Here is a 27,500-nt window from a genome sequence, read left to right on the forward strand (position 1 = left end):
GGGGGGTTCTCGCGAGGCCAAAGCCACTGCTCTGGGTTCTGCAGCCACTGGTGTGTCATCTGGCGAGAATGGCTGAAAGGTTCTGCCGAGTTTCCCCAAGATGAGTTCTGATCCTCATATTGATGCATTCATTCAAACAATTAATATTTGTCTCCTTTTTTATTTTTTATGATTCTCTATGTATGATCTTCAATCTTCAAGTATTGGCACCAGATTCCAATACTCGCACAAAGGATTTAGTTTTCATATAGTTCAGTCTCTGTGAAATTGGCAGCAGGCATGGCTCTCCGGCGATGTTTTTATTTTTAACACTATGAGGGTAGGAGGAGAAATGAAAAGCGTTCAGCCTGCAGCAGCTGCTTTACAGCAAACACGGCCATGTTGAGCATGGAATCGAATATCAAGCCTCGATAAAGCGTAGGAAATGCATCCACGTCCTCCGGAAGGGCTCGTCAGGGACATCACATCCGAAACGAGGCGGGAACAAGAGGCGTGCTCTCGACTGACAGCCGTCAAGCTAAGATATTTTGCTGCTCGAATGTACGAGGTTACGTGAGCCAGCGTTAAACGGGCTAAAGTGTTCCTGTCAAGTCTTTGTTGTTTCCCACCTGTCTTTAGGATCCAAATGATCCTGCTGTGTCTGGGTTACGTGCTTCTCCTCACGCGCAGGTCCGTCCCAGCCGGCTCACGGCGTGCGATCGCTGCGCCCGTCGCTCTGACACTCGGGCAGCGGGAACACGAACCCTCGGAACTGCCTCTTCCACTTGTCTGTTGCCTAAAGTGTCCTTCACCTTGCCTCGACATAAATCCCCCCCAAAATTGGAGCTTTCCTCAGCTAAAATCGGTGTTAACGCTGTGGGCCCGTCGGGGCCCCTGGGGGCCCCTGGGGGCCACTGGGTAATCAGGATACATTGATGCCTTCTCCCTCCGAGGATTCCTGCAGGCCAGAACTCCCTGTTGGATTCTAATCTCCGTTCCTTCTCCCATTTCCCATTCCAGACTCCAGGCTTGCAACTCTACCCACAATGCACCTCCCTGCCTTGCCCACACGCATAAAGCTCAAGGGGAAAATGCATTTCCCGGTGTGATTGCTCCCGAACCGCCACACCTCTGTCAGGCTTTAGCTCCCTCCATGTTCATCTGTTCGTCTCCACGGCAACACGGACTGGCATTCTCAACCCGGTGGAGGTTTCATTCTGTGTGATGTCGCATCTTTCACACTCAGCTGTTGGGATTAGCGCCATAAAACAATTAGAATCAACAAAACAAAATGTACAAAGGCGACAAGACTTTGTTTTTATTTCATTTTTAAAAACAGCCTTTTGATAACCATTGTGGTCGGAAATGTGGGGGTGGGGTGGAGCAAATTATTAATCCACTGGATTTGTGTTTATCAGTAAAATAATGAATCCGCTTTCTCCTCTTCCCCTCAGTCTTCCTTTTGAGCAATAACTGGAAAGACACACACGTGCAGACACACACGTGAACACACACACACACGTGCAGACACACACACATACACACACACTTTCCTCAGTCAAGCATAAACATGGATTGCGTCCCTCCTCTCCTCCGTACTCCCCCCCCACTGGCAGTATGAGTGTTAGTGGGAGGCACTGAACTCCCATGATGCACACGCCCATGGCTGCTTTACCTGCATGAGGAAAGTCTCCTCAATGATTCTCAGGTGAAGGACACCATCTGTCTCCCACAGAAAGGTGCTTCCACACCTTCGACCCAGACACGGATGGAAGCAGAGATCTGAGTTGGGTGTGTGGGACTGCTTTGGTTGGGAGGCGGAGCCAGTCTGGTGAGACCGCCAGGTGGAAACATGCTGGAACTACTGCAGGACAGCGTCGACACTTCTGTTGGTGGTTTGTGCTAAAAATAAACTAGAATTTCCTGAAACTGACCATCTGTCCAAGAGCAGGTGAACCACAGAAGCTCAGATCCCTCTTCTGATCCATCCATTTTAAAACAATGGTGAATCCAGGCGGGACTGAAAGCCTCTCTAAAAATACCCCGCTGCCATGCAACATAGATGCTCTTTGAAAAGCGGCCCAAGGAGAGTTTGGACACCGACAGGCTTCCCGTTCTGAGTGCAGACATGAATAAGTAACCGGGCCTCACATTCAGCATCCCCCCCCCTCCAGTGGGCTGGACGATGACAGCCCCCTGCATTTCTGTTCTCTTGTTGTTCAGGAAGACCCTGCGGTTGCTCTACGGGCCGCTGTGAAGATGCATCGCTCATCATCGCTCACCTTTAGATTTGGAAACGGAAATGACAAAGCGTCCACGTTAATAAAGCACACACAGGCTAAACGTAGCAAACGCGTAGCTGGCTGGAGGACCCAGCTTTGTGTGTTCTAATTTGTGCAGGTGTTTGCATACTGAGATGTGTCCCCATAAAAGCTGCTTCCCACACAATCGCATGCTAATTAGCATCTGTTCATTCACAGAAGCGCCAGGGAAAGCAGTCTTCTCTCTTTTTTGATTCTTGAGAGGTGGACTCGAAACAGGCCGCGTCGTTATTTAAAAAAAGAGTGATTTATAAACCTTTATGCATCCAGAAGACATTTTGCATGATGGTTCTTATCAGATATCTTTATCACTGTAATTATTGGGGAGTGAATTAAATGCATATTTTACAAGATATGATTTTTTGAAAAAGCCTCCATTATAAGTAAATAGGAACATATGTATCGTGACAGTATCTAACATAGAAGCCCCCCCCCCCCCCCCCCCCCCCACATGACTGTGTCAAATTCCATAAACATCCGTCAATAATCAACCGAGATATTGAACACATTCTGAAGCTCCATTGCCTGCAATGTTCCTGAAAATTTTCAAAGTGATCCAGAATCCAGGATCTCTTGTGGATCATTACCAAAATGTAATCGACTGTTCCTGGTGACACTCCCAACATTTCATGAAAATGTTATCCAGATCTGGCCACAACCTTTTGTGTTATCTTGCTAACATGAAGACAGAAGAAACAAAACCTCCCCGGCGTGGCGATGACTCGGCACAAAGACGTTAGTGGACAATAAAGCATGTCTATCTCCTCCAGGTGGATGAAGAGAGGGATTGCAGCAATCAATTTTACTCTGCTTCATTGAGTAATCAAGTAAGAAATGTCGCTGCTCTACAACAGGAGATTGTGATTGGAGTCTGAAATGGAACACGACAGGAAGCCTTGTGTGTGGCGGTTTAGGGTTCGGGTTAGAGGTCGTTCGCTCCTGAATCCAGCGGGCTTGTCTGGTTAAAGGCAGGATGCTCGGAGGACAGAGCTGCAGCTGACAATCCTTGAGCCCCTGAGCGTTTACTGGATTTGGAATGCATGTTAAACTAGAAAACGACAATCAGAGACTGCAGACCCCGCCTCCAATAGACTATTGGATCTTGTGAGACAGTAAACAGGGCTTCCGGATCAGAGGGGCCAAACCTGCTCTAGCTTGCTGCTCCGGAACGTACTACAAGACTCCTTCTGGACTCTTTTTCCCATCATGCCATTCGTGTCCCTCCCTCTTAAAGTGACACTTTAAAGCACAGGCACGATTCCAGATGTAAAAATAATTCCAGAATCTGGATCCAGATCTGGATCAACGCCATTCTCGGGGAGGACCGAGCCACGGACAGAACCTTGCTTGTGTAAATATTTCAAGTCGATTGGGTTACTAGTTTTTGAGTTATGCGCTCGGACAGACAAACAGACAGACAAACGCACCCAATTGCAATACCCTCGCCTCCTCTTCGGCGAGGGTAAAAAGTGTCTGCATGTTGTTTGAGGCAAGGCTTCAAAGAAAAGGAAACCCATGAAATGAAAGGGCCTCACAGCTGATTGATTGTGTCTCTACTGTTCGGGGTCATGCAGCTCCTTCTCTGACTCTGAAACACGGGGTCGATTTTAAAGATGGTTGTTTTATCGTTCTGCATGGAAAGAGAAGTTCCTAATTGTTGAGACTATTTCCGGATGCATTGAGAGTCCTGAAGGTGCACAGATGTTCGGATACATTCTTACATTCTGCTGCAGCTGCAGCTTCATGTGTCGTCGTACGAACAGGTGAGTGAGCTGAAGACGAGCATCGATGCAGCGATTAATGCTGACTCGCTGCAGGTCCATGTTGTGGATTATGAAGCTATAATCTGGTTAAAGGAGGGTTTATGATGCAATTAAGGCAACATTTATCAGAACATGCGGTTTTAATCGTTACAGACATACCTGTGACGACCCGAACAGAACGCCCGTTTGAGCCCAATCAGTGCTTGTGATGAACGCTGCGTCCCTCCCAGGTGACCCGGCCCCCCCTCGTTAACCGAGCCGTGTCTTCCTGTGACACGGCAAGCTGGAACTAAATGGTTTGCATCTAAAAGCATTTCCACGTTTGCTTGTGGTTTGTGGTGAGTCCGGTCCGCAGGTCGCGTCGCCTCACCTGTTATTGGGTGTTGAGCTAAAATGACTCGAGGTTTAAAAGGAAGGAAGCTCCCCCCCCCCAGTTCTTGCTGCGGTGTCTGCCATGTTTCTGTGCTGGGGGGGGTCATGAATAATGTTGTAGCCTGATGCTTTTCTGAGCTTCTCACGTATTATGGATGAGATCACTTCCAGTCGGAGGCGTCAGTAGAGACGACCGGCGGTCGGCTCGCATCCTTGATTCGGCTCCATCCCGCTTTGTCATCCTCCTCTAATTAACCCCCGATGGCCCGCTGCTGCTGACGGCATGTCTCCAAGGGCTGCCGTGTCCATCCTGGTGAAGGTGAAGGCGGAGAGAGAGCAGGGTGGGGGGTGAGGTAGTGCTTTCTCCCTGCGTGTCTCGTTACCAGCTTCTCCTCTAGCTTCTGTAGCAGGTGGGCTTTGCTCCCTGTGATATTAGGAGCAGCAGGACCCCCCCCCCCCGAGACGGCAGCCAGCCCACAGGAGGTGAGTTGACAGCTGGAGACTGTTGTGCAGACGACCTGTGTGCAGCTGAAGAGTGTTTGGAGGTGGTGGAGCCGCTTTTGTGTGCGAGTCGTTAGCGGGGCTGTTTCGCTGTTTCCTGTGCAGACCACCGGCGTGGCCAGTCCCGCTTCGGGTTTCAGACATTTTCGGTGCGTTCTTTGATCATCTGTAGCTGTGATGTGGGTGTGGCAAAGACCACTCGAGATGTAGAAGTTTAGTGAATGAGCACAATCCAAGAAATGAGTCCGAACAGTATTACCTGAGAGGAAAGTACTAAGGAAATATCCATGGGGAGATGACGTGTTTCAGTCAGGACAGGATCACGTCAAGCTCGATCTCAGGACTGTCAGACGGACAATGAATGCATTTGTGCTGACTTTAGTTGGAACTTTGAGAGAAAATGCCTCTGAAATAATTGTTTGTTTTGATGTTTGTATTTTGAACCAGTCGCTTACCGTCGACTATAAAGCCTATTTTTAATTGTGGAAAATGAAAACGACAGTTAAGTTTACTTTGAACGAGTGTCAGATTAAAGACTTTCTGTCCTGACTCTTTATCTAGTTGCTGATCTTTTCATTTTTCAATTCATCCATGGGATTTTGACATTTAATGACTCAAAACAAAACAAGAAGCAAGAAAAGCCGACAAAAGGTGATTTCTGTGCTAATAATATATTCTCAATCCCTTGAGCGGTTTTAGTCATTCAGGAATCCAAACTGGTCAGGTGTGTTTTTATGTTATGTAAGACGTCCACCTTCACTTATTTAAATGTGACTCCCCACAAATATTATTGTCGGTAATCTGAAATCCCAGTTTAGATCAGTAGAGTCATCGGATCGCCGGTTTAGAGCAGGAGAGTCATCGGATCGCCGGTTTAGAGCAGGAGAGTCATCGGATCGCCGGTTAGAGCAGGAGAGTCATCGGATCGCCGGGTTAGAGCAGGAGAGTCATCGGATCGCCGGTTTAGAGCAGGAGAGTCATCGGATCGCCGGTTAGATCAGGAGAGTCATCGGATCGCCGGTTTAGAACAGGAGAGTCATCGGATCGCCGGTTAGATCAGGAGAGTCATCGGATCGCCGGTTTAGAGCAGGAGAGTCATCGGATTGCCGGTTTAGAGCAGGAGAGTCATCGGATCGCCGGGTTAGAGCAGGAGAGTCATCGGATCGCCGGGTTAGAGCAGGAGAGTCATCGGATCGCCGGGTTAGAGCAGGAGAGTCATCGGATCGCCGGTTTAGAGCAGGAGAGTCATCGGATCGCCGCGTTAGAGCAGGAGAGTCATCGGATCGCCGGGTTAGAGCAGGAGAGTCATCGGATCGCCGGTTAGAGCAGGAGAGTCATCGGATCGCCGGTTTAGAGCAGGAGAGTCATCGGATCGCCGGATTAGAGCAGGAGAGTCATCGGATCGCCGGTTTAGAGCAGGAGAGTCATCGGATCGCCGGTTTAGAGCAGGAGAGTCATCGGATCGCCGGTTTAGAGCAGGAGAGTCATCGGATCGCCGGTTTAGAGCAGGAGAGTCATCGGATCGCCGGTTTAGAGCAGGAGAGTCATCGGATCGCCGGTTAGAGCAGGAGAGTCATCGGATCGCCGGTTAGAGCAGGAGAGTCATCGGATCGCTGCTTCCCAGCTCTGCTCAGGGATTTTGGGGGAGAATTCCTCTGCAGCATCCGAGGAAGGAGAGAGTCGAGTGCTCCACACTAACTCAGAAAGTTTGATGATGGGGGGCATTAGAGTCCAGAGTATTATGGAACAACCATCATGGGGGGGGGGGGGGGGGGGGGTATCGCGTTCTCCTTATGAAACACAGCGAGGCCGACGCCCTCCTCATCAGTGTCCTCTGAAGCGCTCCACTCTGCACATCGTTGCTCATTGTTAATTCAAGAAGTTATGTCACATAGGGCCGACTCCCCCCCCCCCCGCTGGAGGGTTACTGGGTTCGCCCCGTCCTCCTCATTCCAGGAGCGGGGGCGGCGTGCATGTGAAGGTGTGCAGGTTTGTCGGGAGGAGCTTTGTGAGCCACAAATCTGTTATGTCTGATCCCTGGAGGAGGAGGAGGAGGAGGAGGAGGAGGAGCATTTTCTGTCTGCCATGAATTACAGATGAAGAAAAGTGTAATGAGCCGCTGAAGTTCTTTCAGTTTCCTTTTTGTTCTTTTCAAATACTGTCTGCATTCAGGATCAGGATTGTTTCAAGTGCTCTTGGATTTTTGGCAAAGGAAACTTTGTCTTTATTGACCGCTACGATGCTAATCACCATCTGTCACCGCCTTTCTTAGTTCTTGATCGGCACCTCCTCCTTTCAGTCTGTCTCTTGTCTTGTCCTGTTTCTTCCAAATTTCAAACGGAATGATTTTTTTGGTCAGTTTTGTCTTGCAGTTTCACTCAAGCGCAGAAGAGAGTGTCTGCGCGTACTGCGTGCGTTTGTACCGGAGACGCAGCCGCAGACTGTCAATCAATGCCCTGTTATTGAAGGGCGATTGATTGTGTCTGACAGCTGAAAATGTGTTTGCAAATTCAAGCAACATGTCGGAGGAGCTTTCAGCGACTAATGGCTGTTGGGTCATTGACGGGGCCCGTGGTGTCTGTCGACCTTCCACAACGGCTAAGTAATTACATGCTAATGAGACGCTTCGTTCCTTCACACACTCATTCCTTCCAGCTCTCTTCCTGAAATCCTTCACTCACATGGAGAATACAGTGGTTAACTCTTTGAGTGCCATTGACCTCTAAAGAAGTTCTTTGAACCCCAAACATTCACTGCCAACCCTGACATTGAAATCCGCCTCTCTTCAACGGCCGATGGGAGGAACACACATCGAAAGAAGGGACTTGACTCTTTCATAGTCATAGTAAAGAATATTCTGCCCCATCCTACAGTACGGCTTTAGTTATAGGCGGTAGCAGAATGCTTGTGAGTGTGGAGTAACGCTATCGCTGCTACCGGAACTGGGAGGCGGAGTCTTGCTGATTTCATTTCCCTTCTGCAGCTGGGATGACAGCAGCTCAGTGAGCAGCGGCCTGAGCGACACATTGGACAACATCAGCACCGACGATGTGAACAGCCCCGCCCACTCGGCTGTCAGCTCGTCACGCAAAAGCAAGGGCGCACAGGTAAGAACACAAGCACCTGGTTCTGGTCGGCTCAGTGGCACACAGGCTGTCTGTGTTCTGACTAGCGATGTCTCGATCAGGGTTTTTGGAGTCCGAGTCATTTGATTTTGAACCGATACCGAGTCCCGATCCGATACTTCTATTATACGTTGACAGAAAAACTGAAGACGAGTGAAGAAACGGATCCAGGATGTCCCTCATTTTTTATTCTATCATCTTAATTCAACGTTTAACTCTTAAACAGAGCTCTTCTGTGGCGTACCTCGAACATTAAAGTAATAAATAAAATACTTTGTTCACTTTGGACTTGGACGAGTGCAACAGGAAATAATAAATACGAGTATTTCTAATAAAATGAGCAGCAGCTCAATCGGCAGGTTGATCTCATCCACTTCAGAATACTTCCACAGCGCAGACGTCTCGCCACGACGAGCTTCAAGCTGCTTCCTGTTTAGCCAGCATTCCACCAATAGTGTCACAGGAAGTGATGTCATGTTACCATCTCTGTCTGTAGTAGAGAGGTCTCACTCTGTTCCACAGCGTAACTCCAGATCTGATAAAAAGTAATTAAAATAACGATCCATATATATCAGAGTCCTGATCGGTAGGTAACGTCTGATTGCGATCGAGTCTGCAAGCACGTCTTCGGGCCCGATTTCCGATCACGCAATCGGATCGGGACGCCCCTACTTATTATCGTCTGATGAATTTCCATAGTTCTGAATATTGTGTTTGGCCCCTCAAGGAATTGTCAGCACTCTGGGCCCCCCAGAGAGTCGAGTGTAAGGGAAACTGTTATTGCTGCTGTGTGTGTGTGTGTATGTGTGTGTGTGTGTGTGTGTGTGTGTTGCATCCCAAAAGATATCAAAAAATGGGCAGCTCCAAAGACAGCAATGAGTCCTTCACACCGACGCATCCCAGACGCATCTCTCTCCGTGTGTTTGCTGTTATGCTATCGTGTGTTCACAATGACAAACGCACTGTTACAACATTAGCAAATGGTGTTTGTGTGCTCTCCTCTCTCTGACCTCTCTGACCTCACTGCCCTTCAAACCCAGAGAGGAAGCAGGTCCAAACATGCAGAGCAGGAGGTGAGCGGCGGCTGGGCTGGAGCTGAGGACCTGAAGAAAGTTGAGGAGGAGCTGGAAGCAAGCATGGACCCGAGCAATTCCTCCCGCTGGAAGCCCTCTTCGTGCTCCTCTTCCTCTCAAGCCCAGAGTCAGTACGAGGAATCTGGTCCTAAGACGTCTCAGACGGGCTCCTGGAGGAGGGGCATGACCGCCCAGGTGGGCATTACGCCACCCAGGTCCAAGGGAGCTTCCTCCGCTGCCCTGAAGACACCAGGTAGGAGCTGCAACACAAGTGCAGTCGGGCTCTCAGCATGAGAAGGAGTTAGGTTAGGGTTCGGGTCGAAATAGGATCGTTTCACCGTTTTTAGTAAATAATTCTGTCTGATGAAGTGATGAAATAAATCCTAAAGGAGAGCCGGGGCTGAAAGCCTTCATGAGGTAAATATTAGATCAGGTTGAGCTACTTTATTCAGATAAATAATAGTTCACATTTCAATAAACGAGAGATGAAACAGTCCTCTGATGTCCCGAAGTACAAACATGTACAAATGTATTTAACATTGGCTCGACTGTGGCGCCTAAGTCAGTGGATTTATCTAGTTCTAGCAGCTCAGCGGTGCAGTGGGTAGCGCTGTTGCCTCACAGCGAGACGGTCCCTGGTTCGATTCCTGTCTGTGTGCTTTCTGCGGGTTCTCCGTCTTCCTCTAAAGACAGATTTATTGATGTTATCGACATGCAGCTTAGGTGAATTGATCACTCCAAATTGTCCGTAGTGTGTGCCCGAGTGGTGCTGGCGACATGTGCAGAGAGTGCCCCGCCTCTCGCCCGTGGTGGGCTGGGATAGGCTCCAGCAACACCCGTGACCCACGAGAAGGATAAAGCGACTTCAGGCGAGACGACTGAGGTCGTCTACTTCATTGATTTAATCGTATTTATTGATAAAACGTCTACTCTTAGAGTTCGCTCACTCCTCAGGAACACCGAAGTAAACTTGTATCATCTCCAAAGACACCAGGAGCAGATCTGCTTCCTCTCACTGATAGCCGAGCCACAAGCCGCCCACTCAGCAGTTCAGCAGCTGTGTTTTAGCAAGTCTTGGCTTTCAATGCTGCTGGCGTTTGGCCGGATGGTATCCCCGTTTGATTTTTCTTCCACTGAGGCTCTGAGGTTGTTAAAAATAGCCCCAGGGTGAAGATTCTGCTGAGGGCGTTGTTTTCTGATCTAATAAGTGTTTATGCAAATTAACAGGCAAAACCGATGATGCCAAGGCCTCGGAGAAAGGCAAGGCACCTTCCAAGAGTTCGGCTGGCATCCAGCGTTCACCCTCCGATGCCGGGAAGAGTAGTGGAGATGAAGGTAAGAAACCTCCCTCTGGCATCGGACGCCCCCCGGCCACGGGCTCCTTTGGCTACAAGAAGATCCCGTGTCCCACCGGTGCCCTCGTCACCTCTAGTGGTGCAACGCTCACCAGCGGCTCGGCCACACTGGGTAAGGTGCCCAAATCCTCAGCTGCCCTTGGCAAAGGCACCGGCATCGGTGGCGTTCGTAAAACCAGCCTGGACGGCTCTCAGCCTCAAGATGACGCCGTTCTGCTGAGCTGCAGCAGCTCCAAAGTGACCCTGCAGTACCGCTCGCTACCCAGACCGGCCAAATCCTCCAGCGGCGTGACGGCAGGGCGCGGCGGCCATCGCTCCAGCTCCAGCAGCATTGACTCGAACGTTAGCGGCAAGTCGGCCGGAGGGGCAGCGACACAAGCAGGTGCCAAACGCAGGGACGGGAAAATGAGCTCGGACCACGCGAGTCCCGTCACCATCAACCAGACGGACAAGGAGAAGGTGGCGGTTTCAGACCAGGACCCTGCAGCCACCAAATCCAGCCCCACGTCGAGCTCAACGGGCCAGTCAGGCCTCAGGCAGCCGGGATCCAAGTACCCCGACATCGCCTCGCCCACCTTCCGCAGGTCAGACCAACAGCATCCTCCAGCGCGTTTCTGTCGCGTCTCTGTGTGAATCAATCATCCCGTCACGTTTAAAGACTCACACAACGTGGCGTTATCCAATGAAACACGACTCCGCCCTGTAGATGAAACACGACTCCGCCCTGTAGATGAAACACGACTCCACCCTGTAGCTGAAACACGACTCCACCCTGTAGCTGAAACACGACTCCACCCTGTAGCTGAAACACGACTCCACCCTGTATATGAAACACGACTCCGCCCTGTAGATGAAACACGACTCCGCCCTGTAGATGAAACACGACTCCACCCTGTAGATGAAACACGACTCCGCCCTGTAGCTGAAACACGACTCCGCCCTGTAGCTGAAACACGACTCCACCCTGTAGCTGAAACACGACTCCACCCTGTAGCTGAAACACGACTCCGCCCTGTAGCTGAAACACGACTCCGCCCTGTAGCTGAAACACGACTCCACCCTGTATATGAAACACGACTCCACCCTGTAGCTGAAACACGACTCCGCCCTGTAGATGAAACACGACTCCACCCTGTAGATGAAACACGACTCCGCCCTGTAGCTGAAACACGACTCCACCCTGTAGATGAAACACGACTCCACCCTGTAGCTGAAACACGACTCCACCCTGTAGCTGAAACACGACTCCGCCCTGTAGCTGAAACACGACTCCGCCCTGTAGCTGAAACACGACTCCACCCTGTATATGAAACACGACTCCACCCTGTAGCTGAAACACGACTCCGCCCTGTAGATGAAACACGACTCCACCCTGTAGATGAAACACGACTCCACCCTGTAGCTGAAACACGACTCCGCCCTGTAGCTGAAACACGACTCCGCCCTGTAGATGAAACACGACTCCGCCCTGTAGATGAAACACGACTCCGCCCTGTAGCTGAAACACGACTCCGCCCTGTAGATGAAACACGACTCCGCCCTGTAGATGAAACACGACTCCACCCTGTAGCTGAAACACGACTCCGCCCTGTAGATGAAACACGACTCCACCCTGTAGATGAAACACGACTCCACCCTGTAGCTGAAACACGACTCCGCCCTGTAGCTGAAACACGACTCCGCCCTGTAGCTGAAACACGACTCCGCCCTGTAGCTGAAACACGACTCCGCCCTGTAGCTGAAACACGACTCCGCCCTGTAGATGAAACACGACTCCGCCCTGTAGCTGAAACACGACTCCGCCCTGTAGCTGAAACACGACTCCGCCCTGTAGATGAAACACGACTCCGCCCTGTAGCTGAAACACGACTCCGCCCTGTAGATGAAACACGACTCCGCCCTGTAGCTGAAACACGACTCCGCCCTGTAGCTGAAACACGACTCCGCCCTGTAGCTGAAACACGACTCCGCCCTGTAGCTGAAACACGACTCCGCCCTGTATATGAAACACGACTCCACCCTGTAGCTGAAACACGACTCCGCCCTGTAGATGAAACACGACTCCACCCTGTAGATGAAACACGACTCCGCCCTGTAGCTGAAACACGACTCCGCCCTGTAGATGAAACACGACTCCACCCTGTAGATGAAACACGACTCCACCCTGTAGCTGAAACACGACTCCGCCCTGTAGATGAAACACGACTCCACCCTGTAGATGAAACACGACTCCACCCTGTAGCTGAAACACGACTCCGCCCTGTAGCTGAAACACGACTCCGCCCTGTAGCTGAAACACGACTCCACCCTGTAGCTGAAACACGACTCCGCCCTGTAGATGAAACACGACTCCGCCCTGTAGCTGAAACACGACTCCGCCTTGTAGCTGAAACACGACTCCACCCTGTAGCTGAAACACGACTCCGCCCTGTAGCTGAAACACGACTCCGCCCTGTAGCTGAAACACGACTCCGCCCTGTAGATGAAACACGACTCCGCCCTGTAGCTGAAACACGACTCCGCCCTGTAGCTGAAACACGACTCCGCCCTGTAGCTGAAACACGACTCCGCCCTGTAGCTGAAACACGACTCCGCCCTGTAGCTGAAACACGACTCCGCCCTGTAGATGAAACACGACTCCGCCCTGTAGCTGAAACACGACTCCGCCCTGTAGCTGAAACACGACTCCGCCCTGTAGATGAAACACGACTCCGCCCTGTAGCTGAAACACGACTCCGCCCTGTAGCTGAAACACGACTCCACCCTGTAGATGAAACACGACTCCGCCCTGTAGATGAAACACGACTCCGCCCTGTAGATCAAACACGACTCCACCCTGTAGCTGAAACGCGACTCCGCCCTGTAGCTGAAACACGACTCCGCCCTGTAGATGAAACACGACTCCACCCTGTAGATGAAACACGACTCCGCCCTGTAGCTGAAACACGACTCCGCCCTGTAGATGAAACACGACTCCGCCCTGTAGCTGAAACACGACTCCACCCTGTAGATGAAACACGACTCCGCCCTGTAGCTGAAACACGACTCCGCCCTGTAGATGAAACACGACTCCACCCTGTAGCTGAGACGCGACTCCGCCCTGTAGCTGAAACGCGACTCCACCCTGTAGATGAAACACGACTCCACCCTGTAGATGAAACACGACTCCACCCTGTAGATGAAACACAACTCCACCCTGTATATGAAACACAACTCCACCCTGTATATGAAACACGACTCCACCCTGTATATGAAACACAACTCCACCCTGTAGATGAAACACGACTCCGCCCTGTAGATGAAACACGACTCCGCCTTGTAGATGAAACACAACTCCACCCTGTAGATGAAACACGACTCCACCCTGTATATGAAACACGACTCCACCCTGTAGATGAAACACGACTCCACCCTGTATATGAAACACAACTCCGCCCTGTAGATGAAACACGACTCCGCCCTGTATATGAAACACAACTCCGCCCTGTAGATGAAACACGACTCCACCCTGTAGATGAAACACAACTCCGCCCTGTATATGAAACACAACTCCGCCCTGTAGATGAAACACGACTCCGCCCTGTATATGAAACACAACTCCGCCCTGTAGATGAAACACGACTCCACCCTGTAGATGAAACACAACTCCGCCCTGTAGATGAAACACGACTCCGCCCTGTAGATGAAACACGACTCCGCCCTGTAGATGAAACACAACTCCGCCCTGTAGATGAAACACGACTCCGCCCTGTAGATGAAACACGACTCCACCCTGTAGATGAAACACGACTCCGCCCTGTAGATGAAACACGACTCCGCCCTGTAGATGAAACACGACTCCGCCCTGTAGATGAAACACAACTCCACCCTGTATATGAAACACGACTCCGCCCTGTAGATGAAACACGTCTCCACCCTGTAGATGAAACACGACTCCGCCCTGTAGATGAAACACGACTCCGCCCTGTAGATGAAACACGACTCCGCCCTGTAGATGAAACACGACTCCGCCCTGTAGATGAAACACATCTCCACCCTGTAGATGAAACATGACTCCGCCCTGTAGATGAAACACGACTCCGCCCTGTAGATGAAACACGACTCCACCCTGTAGATGAAACACGACTCCACCCTGTAGATGAAACATGACTCCGCCCTGTAGATGAAACACGACTCCGTTATTGGAGCTCTGCACTCAGCAGGCGTGTCCAAGCCTCCTCCGTCCGATCTGCCACACTGACCCGTTTCATCTGCATGTTTCTGTTTGTTTTTTTACTTTGAGACTGTCACCTACATGTTTCATGTTTCATGTGATGTCATACTGGCACAGGGTTAGTCCCAGACAGTCGAAGCATATGCGTGAGGCAAACATGGTTGAAAAGCCACAGCGTTGAGACAAGCTGTGAGAGCAGATGAAAGTTAAGATGAGTTGGGGTCTGCTGCCCGGTGGCAAGCGGCTTGTTGTTTCAGCTGGTGTTACAGTAAGGTCGTGGTGATGTCACGGTTCTCCTCATTACCACCTTTATCTCTGACTTATTTTGCTGTGCAGTGATGGAATGTTTTATGATGGCATGAAGTCCACTTTCTAAAGTTTGCTCCGGTCTCATGTTCCTGTACGGATCCTGTCGATGCTCATCACCGGCCCTTTGAGCATGTCTAAATGATTGCACCCAACTCTCTACCCCCAGATTATTTGGCACCAAAGCCAGCAGCAAGGCCAGCTCTCCGGGCACGCCCGACTCTGGCAAGTGCCCCTCAATACTGGGCAGCCCCCACGGCACACTGGCAAGGCAGGCCAGTCTGGACTCGCCCTCCTCTGGCACAGGGAGCCTGGGCAGCGCCAGCGGCCTAAGCGGTGGCAGCAGCCCGCTGTACGGTAAAGCCCCAGACCTGTGCACTGACTCCCCGGCCTCCAGCCCGGCCTCTGGCCTCTCCCTGCCCTCCAACGCTCGGCCCTGGCCTGCCTGTAGCTCCTCAGCTGGCAGCAAGGACACGCTGAGCTGCCAAAGCATGACCAGTCTGCACACCAGCTCTGAGTCAATTGATCTGCCAATGGGTCACCACGGGCCCAAGGTCACACGAACTGGCAGTGTCAAGTCCACCCTGTCTGAAGGGTGAGTAACAGCGAATACGATTGGACTAAATCGTATTCATTGTTTCATTTGAGAACAGAGACAAAGTCCACCTCCCTTCCCTGGCACAGAAGATGAGGCTTCGTGAATAATAAAGCTAGCGTCCCTCGTTCAGCACACAGTTTAGTTTAAACTTTGTTTAGAAAGACAAAACAATCTAAATGCGTTGACTGCGACTGTATTTAATCAACATAAATCGCCTGCTAGTGCTAGCTATTAGCGGTCGGTCCAATGTTATGCCAGAAAACGGTTCAACAGTGAATCGGGTTCATTTCGGACGCTCATTTCCATGAGAGGTCTTAATCAGCATGTGTCCATTGTTTTGTCCACACACTGCATGCTATGCAGGCCTTAGAATAAACTAGCGTAGCTCCCCTTTCTAGCGCAGCTGTTTGTCTCCAAAATGAAACAATTCCCTGAAACACTGGCCGTGCTTCAGCCTCGATCTGTTTTACTGTGATGCATCCGTACTGTCCTTGTCTTCTCCATTGTGTCTTTGCATTCGTGCGCGTCTCAGAAGTCCAATTTGTAAAATGCAGTCAAGTGTATTTCTGAAGTCTGTCCTGGTTTTCGTCTAATTCCCCCGTCCTCTGTGTTTTTTTAACAGCATGCCTCTTGACAGAAACACGCTCCCCAAAAAGGGACTGAGGTACAACACATCTGCAGCCAGTTCTCATCCTTCAGCTGTGATTTCATTCGCTCACATTGATCATGAGTTCAGTGTCATCAGCATAATGATTAGATTACGTTAATGCTCTATAACAGCGATTCCTCTGTGCATGAGAGCGTGTGAGGAGGAGGAGCAGAATGCATTCATCCAACCAGGATTTAGCTTCTTTTGTTTTGCAGAAAGAACTGCAAAAAGTAGTAGTATAACTTTATGTACTTCATAGTAGTTTGACTTCACTGATGTTTTTCTCCATTTTTTTAATCTTATTTCAACTATTTTACATCCAACCAAGTGATGCGGAATATTAGTGGTGACAGCCTCAATATTTCATACGACAAATCCAGAAGTGTAGATTACAGACATGAGGAACGCCGATCCAGCGTGAGTGATGCTTCAGGCGGTCGGCGTGGAATGTGTTTGTCTCATCTCATACATCCTCAGCTGAGTTCATCTCATGCACCGTTAGAGAAGCAGCTCGGCTCCCAGAAGGAACTCAACCCGATGACATTCACTATGTTAGCCAAAGGGAAGAACTAGAATGGATGCTGAGACAGAAATACCATTAGCCGTTCCTCACAGTGACACAGCCTCCCAGCCGAGTCCACGGGAGCGGCGCAGAGCTCTGCAGCCTTCGGTTGTCTGCTCACATCTGAAACCGGGCACCATGTCCCCCCGTGATCCTAAAGTTTCATATCATTTCCTCCTCTCATCATTTAAATGAAGTTTTGTCTTCTCTTTGTACAATTTCTGGGCAATTTGAAAAGCACTAAGTATGCTGAGTCAAAGATTTAGCATAGCATAAAGATTTAGCTCCATTTGAACTCCAGTGATTGCCGTGTCACGCCATTCAGCTCGGATTCAGACACCCAATCCCCGGTGCGGAGAATGCAATCCAGAGGCGAGGGCGACTGGAGCAGCGCCAGATGTGACAAGCGTAGTAAAGGGAGCGTCGATAGCGAGACGCCGTTGAAAAGAGATGAGCGCAAACGCAGTTATCATCCTCGGAGGATTAAATGTGGCTGATTGTCATGCGGGCGATAAGCAGGCTTACTGCCGCTGAGCCTCTGAGGCCGTGGAGAGACGGATGAGCAGCACCAGGGTGTGTCGGCGCGTTCGGACCGCGTGTCCTGCCTGCATGGCTCCTACGTTTCTGTTATGCAGCTCTGCTTGGACGTCCAAATCAAATCTGTGTTTCCTTCGTTGATTCAGGTACCCGCTGTCCTCCACACAGACGTCCCAAGAAGAGGGTAAGGAGTGGCTGCGGTCCCACTCAACAGGGGGGCTCCAGGACACAGGCAGCCACTCCCCCCTCTCCCCCTCTGGAGCTCCCTGCACAGCCACTGGAAAATACCACTACTCCCACCTGCGTATGTACCACAGCACCACAGAGCAGCGGCTCGACATCCAACCACACCCTCCACCAAAGGGCCTCGTTTAGACTCGACACGGACCCGTGGCTCACACACCTCTAAGGGCCTCGTTTAGACTCGACACGGACCCGTGGCTCACACACCTCTAAGGGCCTCGTTTAGACTCGACACGGACCCGTGGCTCACACACCTCTAAGGGCCTCGTTTAGACTCGACACGGACCCGTGGCTCACACACCTCTAAGGGCCTCGTTTAGACTCGACACGGACCCGTGGCTCACACACCTCTAAGGGCCTCGTTTAGACTCGACACGGACCCGCGGCTCACACACCTCTAAGGGTCTTGTTCAGACTCGACACGGACCCGTGGCTCACACACCTCTAAGGGCCTCGTTTAGACTCGACACGGACCCGTGGCTCACACACCTCTAAGGGCCTCGTTTAGACTCGACACGGACCCGCGGCTCACACACCTCTAAGGGCCTCGTTTAGACTCGACACGGACCCGTGGCTCACACACCTCTAAGGGTCTTGTTTAGACTCGACACGGACCCGTGGCTCACACACCTCTAAGGGCCTCGTTTAGACTCGACACGGACCCGCGGCTCACACACCTCTAAGGGCCTCGTTTAGACTCGACACGGACCCGCGGCTCACACACCTCTAAGGGCCTCGTTTAGACTCGACACGGACCCGTGGCTCACACACCTCTAAGGGCCTCGTTTAGACTCGACACGGACCCGCGGCTCACACACCTCTAAGGGCCTCGTTTAGACTCGACACGGACCCGTGGCTCACACACCTCTAAGGGCCTCGTTTAGACTCGACACGGACCCGCGGCTCACACACCTCTAAGGGCCTCGTTTAGACTCGACACGGACCCGTGGCTCACACACTTACGGGTCTTGTTGCTCAGTCGTGTTTTCAGTTTCGGGTCACTTGGATTCAGCAAATCGTCCCAAAGAGGTGATGTTGGGAATGTATTTATGTATTTATGTATTTATTTGTGTTCGTTTATTTAACAGGGACAGTTTACATTAATAAACATTGTGATATTTAACTCTTCCGTGTATCACTGGTGGATCTTCTTCTCTTCTTCCTCACACATCTGTGTCACTGGTGGATCTTCTTCCTCACACATCTGTGTCACTGGTGGATCTTCTTCCTCACACATCTGTATCACTGGTGGATCTTCTTCTCTTCTTCCTCACACATCTGTATCACTGGTGGATCTTCTTCTCTTCTTCCTCACACATCTGTATCACTGGTGGATCTTCTTCTCTTCTTCCTCACACATCTGTATCACTGGTGGATCTTCTTCTCTTCTTCCTCACACATCTGTATCACTGGTGGATCTTCTTCTCTTCTTCCTCACACATCTGTATCACTGGTGGATCTTCTTCTCTTCTTCCTCACACATCTGTATCACTGGTGGATCTTCTTCTCTTCTTCCTCACACATCTGTGTCACTGGTGGATCTTCTTCTCTTCTTCCTCACACATCTGTATCACTGGTGGATCTTCTTCTCTTCTTCCTCACACATCTGTATCACTGGTGGATCTTCTTCTCTTCTTCCTCACACATCTGTATCACTGGTGGATCTTCTCTTCTTCCTCACACATCTGTATCACTGGTGGATCTTCTTCTCTTCTTCCTCACACATCTGTATCACTGGTGGATCTTCTCTTCTTCCTCACACATCTGTATCACTGGTGGATCTTCTTCTCTTCTTCCTCACACATCTGTATCACTGGTGGATCTTCTTCTCTTCTTCCTCACACATCTGTATCACTGGTGGATCTTCTTCTCTTCTTCCTCACACATCTGTATCACTGGTGGATCTTCTTCTCTTCTTCCTCACACATCTGTATCACTGGTGGATCTTCCTCGGGGCCATTGACGTGATGCCCTTGTGCTCTTGGTGCTCCTCCCTCTGTGCAGTGAGCCCCACCCACATCAGCCAGTATAACCCGCCGCCGGGCGGCAGCAGCATGAGCCGCTCCAGCAGCATCCCGGCCCAGGACTCCTTCGACCTGTACGGAGGGGGGCACCCGCTGGGCGGCAGCGCCGACTCCCTGGAGGAACGCCCACGGGCTATCAGCCGCTCCGGCTCCTTCAGGGACAGCACTGATGAAGGTAGGACGCGCTCGGGGCTCTAAGGGCAGCAGGGGGCAGCAGGGGGCAGCAGGGGGCAGCAGACCGGCAGAAGCGTTTTGATGGTGTCGGGCTCTTCATACTGGGAGCTGCACGGCTGCCGCTTTGACCTGGTGGTGATAACGGGCATCGACTTGCCTTTCTAATCGAATCTGATCCTTCAGCGGAGTGAGAATAAATATGTATCCACATTCTCTCACTGAAGACTCTTTGATGTGTTTCGTCCTTGTGACCTTGCAGTCCACGGCTCCTCGCTGTCTCTGGTCTCCAGCACGTCCTCCTTGTACTCCGCGGTGAGTAGCTGTTTGTCCTTCCGTGTGTAAAGATATAAAAGAAGTTGTAATTCAGCTTGTTTAAACCTTAAGCGTGTGGCGCTGATGGACCGCTCATCGCAGCTCCGCCCACTATTCTCCCAGTCATCAAAAACATTGTTTTTTGCGTTGAAATGAGCAGATGGAAACTAAAGAAAACGATTTATGTGGAGTTCAATAAAAGATAAATACAGAGCTAGAAGAAAAGCGTCCGCGTCTACAGACGGCGTTTGCATTCTCCCTTTGTGAGGTCATGAAGTGTCAGCTTGTCTCTTTGTCCACTTAATTTATTGCACCAATCAGCTTCCCCGAGTTCTGAGATAGCAGAGTTGGGGGGGGGGGGGCAGTGTTTGTGATGGCTTGTGCTTGACAGTGCATTTTATTCGTGCACTCGTTCTTTACAAAGTGTTTTCCGTTTTCTTTTCTGTTGGATTTTATCCGCTTTTAGCATTTTGACACAAATTCCTTGTCGTCGATTCTCCTGCTGCACAGTGACGTTCGTTTTAGATGACTGTCCCTCTTTGGTTGTCCTTGCAGACCGAGGAGAAAGCCCACTCGGAGGTAAGGCTGCTGATGTCCTGCTGTCTCAGCTGCTGCACGTTCACCCAGCGGGTTAGCGCGTTGCTCACAGCAGGACCTCGTCCAGTTTCAAGTGTCGCCGAGCTCCACTGCTGGGCGTTCGTACAGGAATACCTCAAACCTTACATAAACTGAAACATAATCAGGTCACGCTGATCAATAATTTCACGCTTCATCTCCATCATGCGTGTTTTCCTGTTTCGGTTGGTTTCGTTTATTAAGGATCCCCATGAGTCGGGACCGGAGTATCCAACGAGTCTTCCTGTGCTCCACAAAGAACAACAACAGAAAATACTAAACAGGCATTCACAAAATCTACAATCCAAGTTCCATTATAGTATACCTCATGTTAATAAAATTCATAACTTAAAATGATATCGTTGCCCTGCGATGGGCTGGCGGCTTGTCCAGGGTGTAGCCCCGCCTCTCGCCCATTGACTGCTGGGATTGGCTCCAGCTTGGCCCGTGACCCGATAACGGAATAAGCGGTTAGAAAATGAAAAAAAAAAAAAATTGTATCATTTTCCTTTACAACAGAACAGAACAGAACAATTCTGATCTAAAATGGCATTTAAGTTTCCTTTTAAATACCAGAGTTATTGCTCTGTAGTCCAGCTGACCATTGCTGGAGCCTCTCGTGCCATGGTCGTCATGCACAGTGAATGAATGAAGGAATGAATGAATGAATGAATGGGGTTTTATTAATCAAGGTTGACCATCAGCCATGAGAGGGCATCATGCATGCGGTCAGGCTTAGATGGGGCGGAGCATCTCAATACCAACCGTGCCGCCTTATTTTGGGCGCGCTGCAGCTTTCTGAGCTCCGTTTAGCGACGGAACAATGATGAAGGTGAGATCATGCTAAACGAGAGGGCTGGAGAAACGGAGGAAGCTCATTCCTCCAGAAACCGACCGCCTTAGGCGATTTGATCAACGTGATTCGTAAAGGAGAGTCTGGTTTAACGCTGAATCCGGATTCGGGCTAGAAATGACCAGCAAGCTATCAATCATGACCTCGTCTCCTTCTGATGACCCTAACGTGTGACCTGTGATGACCTCGTCTCCTTCTGATGACCCTAACGTGTGACCTGTGATGACCTCGTCTCCTTCTGATGACCCTAACGTGTGACCTGTGATGACCTTGTCTCCTTCTGGTGACCCTAACGTGTGACCTGTGATGACCTTGTCTCCTTCTGATGACCCTAACGTGTGACCTGTGATGACCTCGTCTCCTTCTGATGACCCTAACGTGTGACCTGTAATGGACTCGTCTCCTTCTGATGACCCTAACGTGTGACCTGTGATGACCTCCTCTCCTCTCTTCCATCCAGGGCCAGGCGGTGCAGAACACCACGGTAACGCCCCTCACCTCACGCCTGTGTCTCTGAGCTGCAACCTCTCTGCAGTATCCAGTACTCACTTGTGTTCTTTGCGTTCTTCCATGTTGTTTCTGCTCGTCTCTCCTCCTTCCAGCAAATCAGGAAGCTGCGTCGGGAGCTGGACGCCTCGCAGGAGAAGGTGGCGACCCTGACGTCTCAGCTGGCGGCCAACGTGAGTTTATGGGCGGAGCTACCAGAGAGCGTTTATGGGCGGAGCTACCGGAGAGCGTTTATGGGCGGTGCCCCCAGAGGGCGTTTATGGGCGGTGCCCCCCAGAGGGCGTTTATGGGCGGTGCCCCCAGAGAGCGTTTATGGGCGGTGCTGAGCGTTTATGGGCGGTGCCCCCAGAGAGCGTTTATGGGCGGTGCCCCCAGAGAGCGTTTATGGGCGGTGCCCCCAGAGGGCGTTTATGGGCGGAGCTACCAGAGAGCGTTTATGGGCGGTGCCCCCAGAGGGCGTTTATGGGCGGTGCCCCCCAGAGGGCGTTTATGGGCGGTGCCCCCAGAGAGCGTTTATGGGCGGTGCCCCCAGAGAGCGTTTATGGGCGGTGCCCCCAGAGGGCGCTTATGGGCGGTGCCCCCCAGAGGGCGTTTATGGGCGGTGCCCCCAGAGAGTGTTTATGGGCGGTGCCCCCAGAGAGGATTTATGGGCGGTGCTGAGCGTTTATGGGCGGTGCCCCCAGAGAGCGTTTATGGGCGGTGCCCCCAGAGAGCGTTTATGGGCGGAGCTACCAGAGAGCGTTTATGGGCGGTGCCCCCAGAGAGGATTTATGGGCGGTGCTGAGCGTTTATCGGCGGTGCCCCCAGAGAGCGTTTATGGGCGGTGCCCCCAGAGAGCGTTTATGGACGGTGCCCCCCAGAGGGCGTTTATGGGCGGTGCCCCCAGAGAGCGTTTATGGGCGGTGCCCCCCAGAGGGCGTTTATGGGCGGTGCCCCCAGAGGGCGCTTATGGGCGGTGCTGCCTGTCTGAGCTCTAATTCTTTTCCTCAGTATTTGGGCTTCAACTTGTTGGATTTTGTGTGTGTGTTCTTAGACGGGATCATTTCTCATGGTTGTGTTTACGCTGACGACAGCCGGGGGAGTTTCAGCGAGAACCGGAATCAAAAGGATGTAGATGGGCGCAGAAAGGGGAACAGAGGGATGAGGATAAGTGAATCTAGCGTGGGTGAGGCGGTGAGATCCTCCAGCCCCCCTGTCAGATTCAGTTAGAATCCAGTGTCGAACTCAATCAGTGCCTGATCAAGCATGGCGGCACACGGCGCCTTCGCTTCCATCCCGCTTTGATCACAAAGTTGTTCCCAGCTCAGACGGAAGACGGATCGAAGATGAAGACAGTGCTTTGTTCCAGAGCAGGGGCAAGTCCGCCTTTAGCGCTCTAAGGGCAGCAGGAAGCGCGCAGAAGGTGAACTCTGAACAGACTCGGCCCGGCTGTATATTTTGGGTTTGATTTGTCCGAGCACTGTAAAAAGTTTAAACCTCACATCGTGTATGTAACAAGCAAATATGAATCCATTACTAAACAGCACTAGAGTAGCGGAGACACCTGAACCTGAGACTGTCAGGGAGAGTAACTCAGCCCAGGGGAGGGGCGTGTCCTAGGGGAGGGGAGGGGCGTGTCCCAGGGGAGGAGGTGTGTCCCCGTAGACCGGTCTGAGACAGCGTGCGTCCTGGTTGTTGGAATGCATGGCTTGTTTCTTTTACAGAGAACACACTTTGATTACTTCCTGAGGGTGAATTATGAATTTGAGGGCTTTAATGAATAGAGAAGGCTGAACTATGGACTGCTAAACTAATGTGAGAATTAGAATCTGGCGTTATATTACCCAGCAGATGATTGTGATCACTAAAATGTTCTGTTCTATTGTGTTCAGATTGGTTGTGAAGGTCTTGTCATGTTCTTCAGTTACTTCAGGGGGTCGATGTCCTGGAGGATTATTCGGGTGGTTCCTGCTTGCCCCGGGCCCCTGCAGGGCTGTTTACGGCCCTGTACTGGCCCACAACCTGCTAGCTAACCCCAGACCCCAGGGTCACTAGGGTCACTGGTCAGAAGAACCAAGCCTCTGGTGCTGAGCATGGCCACCCGGGGCAGCTCAGGAGCAGGACAGACGGGTGGGCATGGGGGCATTTAGCTGAGCTCACAGGTGGAGACCGATGGATGAGATGGGACCTCCGGGACAGGCAGCAGCAGCACCATGTCCCACTGAGTCTGTGTTTGGGGCAGGATTCCTGAAGTCCTGGAGTTCTGATTGATCTTTTTCAGATAGATTACAGATCCCTGAGCCACTGCTACTTTATAATGAACTCTTTTTGTCTGCAGTCCCACCTGGTGGCAGCGTTTGAGAAGAGCCTGAGTAACATGACCTGCCGCCTGCAGAGCCTCACCATGACGGCGGAACAAAAGGTGAACTCTAAACTCCGTGGCTCGGGCTTCCAGGAAGGAGAGGCAGGCAAATGATGAATGTATTTGATCTCGTCTTGACTCCTGGAAGGTTTTTCTTTCTGCTAAAGTTGTTCCTTCTAAAACTTTGCGTTAATTCTAACCTTCACCAAAGTTCTTGGACTTAAACAAGCTTTCTTTTCTTCCTTTTTGCTTTGCAGAAAGAAACGTGTCCTCTTTTTCATGTGCATGCAACAGCTCAGTACATTCCTTGAATCCAAACCCCAAAAACAGTTTCAAGCTCGTCTCCAATTGATCAGTTCCAACATGTACTTTTTGAAAATACTTCCTTGTATGTCTGATTTTTTGGGGGGTTAATACACGGTTTGAGAAGTGCTTCAATGCCACAAATGAAGAATGCGTCCCTCTTTGCTCTCACACACACACACACACACACACACACACACACACACACGCACACACACACACACACTGCTACTGACGACTTGGCAGCTTTGAATCCTCTATAAATTAAAAGCAGATGAGATCTGGTGGAAGGTCTTCCTTAAACAAGGACGTCTCAACTCGTAATTAAAGGTGACCTCCTATCTGCTGCCCCCTTGTGGCAGAATAATGGAGTCCCTCTGCACAGAGTGCAGATTTATTTCCCTCGCTGGTGCTGCTGGGTTTGGGCAGCTCCCTCCTCACAATAGTCTCTCTCCCTTTGCGTTCGGGTGACGAGCGGCTAATTTCGGACTGATTGCGCCATTTGAAGCTTTTGGCGACTCATCCTTCATCCTTTACGCCTCTGCAGGAGTCCGAGTTGGTCGAGCTGAGGGAGACGATAGAAACGTTGAAGACCCAGAACACCGATGCCCAGACAGCCATCCAGGTGGCGCTCAATGGCCCCGACCATCTGCACAAAGGTAATGAAAGACAGCAGGGGGGCTGGAACCAACTCACTCCATAGTTTGGGCTATTGTTCTCCACGCCTTTGTTCTTAGGCGCTTATGTAATCACTATTTTTGTTTGGAGCTGTTAGTTTGAGAATGATCAAATCTGGATCCAACAACAGGAAGATTTGCTGATGGAGTACTGTCATTGCCGTGTCCGTCTGTCTGGAACACGAGCTGTGTCTATCCAGCTTCTTAAACATCTGGCCTTTGTCATTCACATTTACCTCCGCCGATCCCCGATGTTGGTTTGTCTGTCCGTTAGCAAGATAACTCAAACGGTTCCGGACGGATCTTGATGACATTTTCAGGAAATGCTTGGAACGTTACCAGGAACAGATGATTACATTTTGGTGATGATCCAGAAGAGATCCTGGATTATGGATCATTCGTTCTTTATTGTTTCGTTAACATTGCAGTCAATGGAGCTTCAAAAATGTTCCTCAATAACTCGGCTGATTATCGACCGATGTTTATGGAATTTGACACAGTCATGTACGGTGGAGGGGGGGAGGGGGAGTCTCTATCTCACCACCTAATCTCATCTGGATCGGATGCTGAATGCTGTCAGGGAAACATATTTAATTTCAACATTGAAAACTCCATTTACGGATTCAAAAATCAAAATCAATTCCGATTCACTTTTACTTTTAATTGTTGGTGTATAAAGATACCAATAACAATTTAGAACCTTCTGATCCAGATCACCATGTGGACGGTGTAGACCTAATTAGGAGGGGAACGAGCTGCTTGGTGGAGGCCTGCGCTCTCTCATTGCTTTTCTAGTTATCGGATTTAAAGCAAAACTTGTATTCAAAAGTGAATAATAAATACTGTTATATTCTGTGTGTTTTCATGACAGTGATAACTCTTAAATGTACTGCACAATAGAGAACACAAAGAAATACTTTGCCATTCAAGTCATAGTGAAGATGCGTCGCATCATTTCAGTGCACTCAGGAAAATGTTGCGTGTCCATTCCAGACCTGCGGATCAGACGGCAGCACTCGTCGGAGAGTATGTCCAGTATCAACAGTGCAGCCAGCCATTCCAGCATGGGCAGTCTGAGCAAGGATGCTGAAGACAAGAAGAAGAAGAAGAAGAGCTGGGTAGGTGGAGAAACCAGGCTGCTGGGTTAGAGCAGCCGCAAAGAAAACGCTGAAAAGGCCCGAAGCACGTTAATCCAGGACCTGCAGGAACCTTCCTCAAATTAATAGTGCTTTAAATCATTTCTCAACAGTTTTATTCTGCTTAAAATCGTTGTGGAATGTGCCTATGGAAATTGCATCACTGCAGGTCATTTCAAGCAGAGAAGCAAAAGCGTGGATTTATTTTAGTCATTGTTGAGGTAGTGAAACTCCACGTTTAAGAATAAACTTGTTCAAATAGATTGCATGCCTGGATTAAAGGTGGTTTTATCATAAAGCAAGGCATTTTGGTGGCTCTGTGACATTTTGTTTATTAGGCCACTAAAAGAGGTTCAAAGTCAGAGGTCGAAGGTCAGAGCGAGGTGGAATGTGTTGAATATTAATTTATAGATTATGACCATTCTGGGATCATTTACAACGTTTTTATTTATGATTCGTATTTCCAATTGTCTTTTTTTTTTCTTTAAGTTCATGTGAAATTGTTGTTAAAGTTGCACTTTGTTTGCTCATGAATAACGAGGTGGTAAAATCAGAGCAGAGCATCCTCAGTATCCCAGATGTCCTCTGCAAAATGCCCAAATCCTACCAACATCCAAGTCTGTCAGCACATCCTGGTTGCTAGGTTACCATCCAATAGTTACAGCTAAGAGAAGGTCATTGCCTTTCTGACCTTTCTGTAAAGCATGAGGCACCGTTGGAGTTGAACGCACGGCAGCACGCATGTTAGATTTCAAGGAAGCAAAGCTCCTCGAACGTCACGGGGACTGAGGGCGCGTTCCCACTGGCCCAAAGGGATTATCCCAGGAAAGGAACTCTGGTCAGTTTAAAAGGGAGCAAACTGCGCAGTGGGAACGCTCCCTGAGACTCGGCCTGAAAGCGGAGGCTGAACGTCCCTCCCGGCCCGAGTCCGGCAGACGACACATTAGAAGCTCTTCCTTTG

General features: G+C 50.5%; 1 protein-coding gene across 1 annotated transcript in view; it reads left to right on the forward strand.

The window, feature by feature from the left end:
• Window positions 1-27,500, forward strand: part of nav3 (neuron navigator 3) — a 160,435-nt gene that overhangs the window by 117,907 nt on the left and 15,028 nt on the right. Inside the window, exons 14-28 of the mRNA XM_068755448.1 lie at window positions 7,920-8,043; window positions 8,818-8,823; window positions 9,102-9,387; window positions 10,362-11,073; window positions 15,178-15,603; window positions 16,229-16,270; window positions 17,501-17,658; window positions 19,602-19,796; window positions 20,055-20,107; window positions 20,663-20,686; window positions 22,036-22,059; window positions 22,178-22,255; window positions 24,400-24,483; window positions 25,274-25,385; window positions 26,397-26,521. Coding sequence (XP_068611549.1) covers window positions 7,920-8,043; window positions 8,818-8,823; window positions 9,102-9,387; window positions 10,362-11,073; window positions 15,178-15,603; window positions 16,229-16,270; window positions 17,501-17,658; window positions 19,602-19,796; window positions 20,055-20,107; window positions 20,663-20,686; window positions 22,036-22,059; window positions 22,178-22,255; window positions 24,400-24,483; window positions 25,274-25,385; window positions 26,397-26,521 — 2,449 coding nt within the window. The remainder of the gene's footprint in view (window positions 1-7,919; window positions 8,044-8,817; window positions 8,824-9,101; window positions 9,388-10,361; window positions 11,074-15,177; window positions 15,604-16,228; window positions 16,271-17,500; window positions 17,659-19,601; window positions 19,797-20,054; window positions 20,108-20,662; window positions 20,687-22,035; window positions 22,060-22,177; window positions 22,256-24,399; window positions 24,484-25,273; window positions 25,386-26,396; window positions 26,522-27,500) is intronic.

This window comes from Brachionichthys hirsutus, chromosome 22, assembly GCF_040956055.1.
Source record: "Brachionichthys hirsutus isolate HB-005 chromosome 22, CSIRO-AGI_Bhir_v1, whole genome shotgun sequence".
In the NCBI taxonomy this organism is placed as follows: domain Eukaryota; kingdom Metazoa; phylum Chordata; class Actinopteri; order Lophiiformes; family Brachionichthyidae; genus Brachionichthys; species Brachionichthys hirsutus.